General features: G+C 51.0%; 1 protein-coding gene across 1 annotated transcript in view; it reads left to right on the plus strand.

Moving 5' to 3' along the window:
• The first annotated feature begins 995 nt into the window (after window positions 1-995).
• CCDC157 (coiled-coil domain containing 157) overlaps window positions 996-3,387 on the plus strand; it is a 9,903-nt gene continuing 7,511 nt past the window's right edge. The window contains exon 1 of the mRNA XM_023513301.1: window positions 996-1,243. Within this exon, the coding sequence (XP_023369069.1) occupies window positions 996-1,243 (248 nt within the window). The remainder of the gene's footprint in view (window positions 1,244-3,387) is intronic.

A 3,387-nucleotide genomic window follows, 5' to 3' on the forward strand; every position in this document is an offset into this window, starting at 1 on the left:
GTGCATTTTTAATTTTCTCTGTGATTCTTTTTATCTTCTCCATTCAAACACTCAGTCAGTCATTTACCAGTGAGCATCTACAGTGGGCCAGTCCCCAGGCTGGCCACACTGGAGATACCACAGTGACTGAGGTGGGCTGGAGAGGAGGCTGTTGGGCAGAGTGCAATCAGAGCTTCGATGAGGGAAGCCCAGAGGGCTTATCTAGCCTAGCCCAGAGGATGCTCAAGAGAAGCAGTTAGCCAGGTGGTGGGAATTGGATGGGGACAAAGGGACAGAGGGAAAAGGATTCAGAAACAAGTACCTGGTGCATGAGCTAGTAGTGCTCATAGCTGCTGATAGTAGGAGTGGGGAGTATGGGAGGGGCCTGAAAGGGAGAGGAAGTTGTGGTGTAGGTGGCCTTTTTTCCCCCCAGGAGTCCTGAGGCATTGTTAGTCAATGTGATGTCATCACATAGAGTTTGTCCCAGATCTCTGGAGCTGAAGTTGATCAGATTGGAACAGGCAGGCTGTGGCCCAGGAAACCTGGTACAATGGTTACAATGGTCTAAGCAGGAGATGATAGTAGCGTGGTATGGCCCAAAACACTCCCCCCACATACACTGTAGCTAGAACTCTTTTTTTCAGTTGTCTGTGCCCTTATTTGAAGGTTCACCCTGGGAGGGGAGCGTGGTGGGCACATTTTTATTCATAGCTGTATCTTCTTGGCCCTTAGTAGGAGGCCTTGCACACAGGCTTTCAGGAGGGACTTGTGGAAGGATGGACTCAGCAGTGGGGGCCTGGGCAAGAGTGAGTGAGAGGGAGGCTGGTGAGGCTGCCCAGAACGAGGTCTCAACACCTTATCACCTGGGACTAGGGAGCAGACTTTCCCCCAAGTTATGGGGAATACTTTTAGCCTAGGAGCCACCAGGCAAATTAGGGCTTTAGGGAGTCCCTCCAGCAATAGTTGCATGGCTCTGCTAGCAAGACTCCTCTCTGCCTGCCCCAGGAGCTGTGAGGATGGCACACCTGCTGGGCAGCCAGGCCTGCATGGAAAGCCTGCGCAAGGACCTCACTGATCTGCAGGGCGCCATCGTAGACGTGTTCTCTCGTGCTGGGCCCGTGCGTTTCCCCTCTTGGAAGTTCCCTGACCGTGTGGCCTGTGATCTTGACATGGTAGACTTGCTAGAGCACTATGACCACGTGCCAGGTGACCCCGAGTTCACGCAGCTGTCCCATGCTGTACTACTGGAGCTGGTCATTGACAGGTGAGGGCCTTAATTAAACCTGGTCATCTTGGGATGCTAGCACCCCACCCCTTCTTAACCAGTAGCAGCTGCAGAAGCCCCCTACAGAGATGGTGATGACATTGGTCACAAAATTTGCCATTGGCTGCTGAGTACCTGTTAGGGACCAGATCAGCTCAGGACCTCAAAAAAATTTAACCTTTTGTTGTGTTGTGTGCTAGGCTATGCTGTTCTGTCTATCTCAGGGAGTTGCTAGCTGCCCCGGTAGTCTCTGTGGCACCATGGCTCTGACTGCCACCTCCCAGCCACTTGTTCAGGGTTTCTGTGTCAGAGACATTGCAGCTGCTGCTCAGGGTTTCCATTCCAGGCTCTTTTTCCCAGTGTTCTGTGGGCTGTGCTGTTCCCTCTGCCTTATCACAAGGCCAGGCATGGGATATGTTTTTCCAAAGTCCTGGCCCTACTGGTAAAAGGCTAGTGGATTCTCCTGCAGCCCTACCATTTCCACAGGATCATTAAAATTAATGTGGGTGTCAGCCTCTACTCCCTAGGGACTGCAACCCAGGTTTGCTGTGCTCAGAAATCTCACATGCTAGTAAAATCATTGGGGCCGGGCAGCCAGCAGAAATGTGAGAGGGACCCTAGCAGTTTCAGAATAACCTTCCTGAGAACAGAGGAGCCAGTGTTACCACCCAGAAGCCTGGAGGAGCCCTTGGTATGAAAGCACCATTTGTAACTTGTGTTACAAAAGTATATGAGCACAGAACACACCTTCCTCCCTCTGTGGCTTTGCACATGCGTTATGTTTCCCTCTGCTAAGAAGACCCTGTCTCCTGTTCCTGGTCTAACCCAACTCACCCACTCTCTTCTCTGTGAACCTGCTGCTGACATGTTCCCACCCTGCCTGACTCCTTGGGAACCCTGGAAGGTCAGAACCATGGCCTCTGGCCCACAGTATAGCCTTTAGAGGAGCTCAGGGATGGGATTAAGGCTATAGGCAGCACAACAACATCCCACCACAAGGGTGAAGCTGTCTGGGCAGACAGATGGCTCTGCTGAGGCCACGCTCTGCGCTATTTCCAGATGCTTTCCCATTCCTTCCTGCCTGTTGTCCCCGTTCACAGAGGAGAATACCTTGGCTAGAGAGAGGCAAGGCCTGGAGTGGTTAGCATGTCTTCCCCCAGGCCCTCTCTGCCCAAGACCCCACTTATCTTTCTAACACCCCTTTTCCTTAAAATTAGCACCTGACTCTTAACAGATACCATGTTTCCCCAAAAATACCATGTTTTTCCTCAAGAAGACACACTAGGGCTTATTTTCAGGGGATGTCTTATTTTTATTAAGTATAATACAACAATCTACATTTATTCAAATACAGTTAAGTCATTTTCTTCTGGAACCTGACAGGGGGAGCCAACCTTGTTGGTGGGGCTGTTGCTAGTGATGTATGAACTCCTTTCCCCTAGCCATTCACACTGTGCAATAGGGTGCCTGCCACCACAGTTACCACACATGCACCTGTGCAAGTGCGAATGGCTTGGAGAAAGGAGCTGTGGCAGATAAAAAGGTATTCCAGTCTTCCTTACCACTCCATGCCGAAATGCATGGCGTAGCTGCTTCATAGCCACACCCATTACTAGGTCTTATTATCTGGGTAGGGCATATATTTAACAAATGCATAGAAATCCTGCTAGGGCTTTTTTTTGGGTAGGTCTTATTAGGGGAAACACGGTAGGTGTCTTCAACTTACATCTCCATTGTCACAGAAGCAGCTCACCTTGTAGGAGAAGCCCCAGACTAGGAGACTAGGATCAGGAGACTGCACCTTACCCCTGCCCTGCCCTACTCATCCTGTGGCTGTGGGCAGGTTCCTCCTGTCTTGAGGTCTCTGCTCTATTATCTGGAAAGGCTCTGGGCCACTTGATGTAAGACAGCTGTTCACGCAGAATTTTCCAAGGACTCAGGATATACCTGAGGCAAAGCTAGGCCTGGCCGACCCGGGCTCCCCAGTGGGGAAGCAACCAGGCAGAAGTGCTGCCAGCCAAGAGGCCAAGAAGAGGCCCTAAGCTAAAACTGGAGCCAGGGGAACTTCCTGGAAGAAGTGACCCCTGGGTTGGGTTTGAAGCTAGCCCAACATCTTTTTTTTTTTTTTTTTTGAGACAGAGCCT

The sequence above is a fragment of the Otolemur garnettii genome, unplaced genomic scaffold (assembly GCF_000181295.1).
Source record: "Otolemur garnettii isolate 467f Iridium unplaced genomic scaffold, OtoGar3 scaffold00038, whole genome shotgun sequence".
NCBI lineage: Eukaryota > Metazoa > Chordata > Mammalia > Primates > Galagidae > Otolemur > Otolemur garnettii.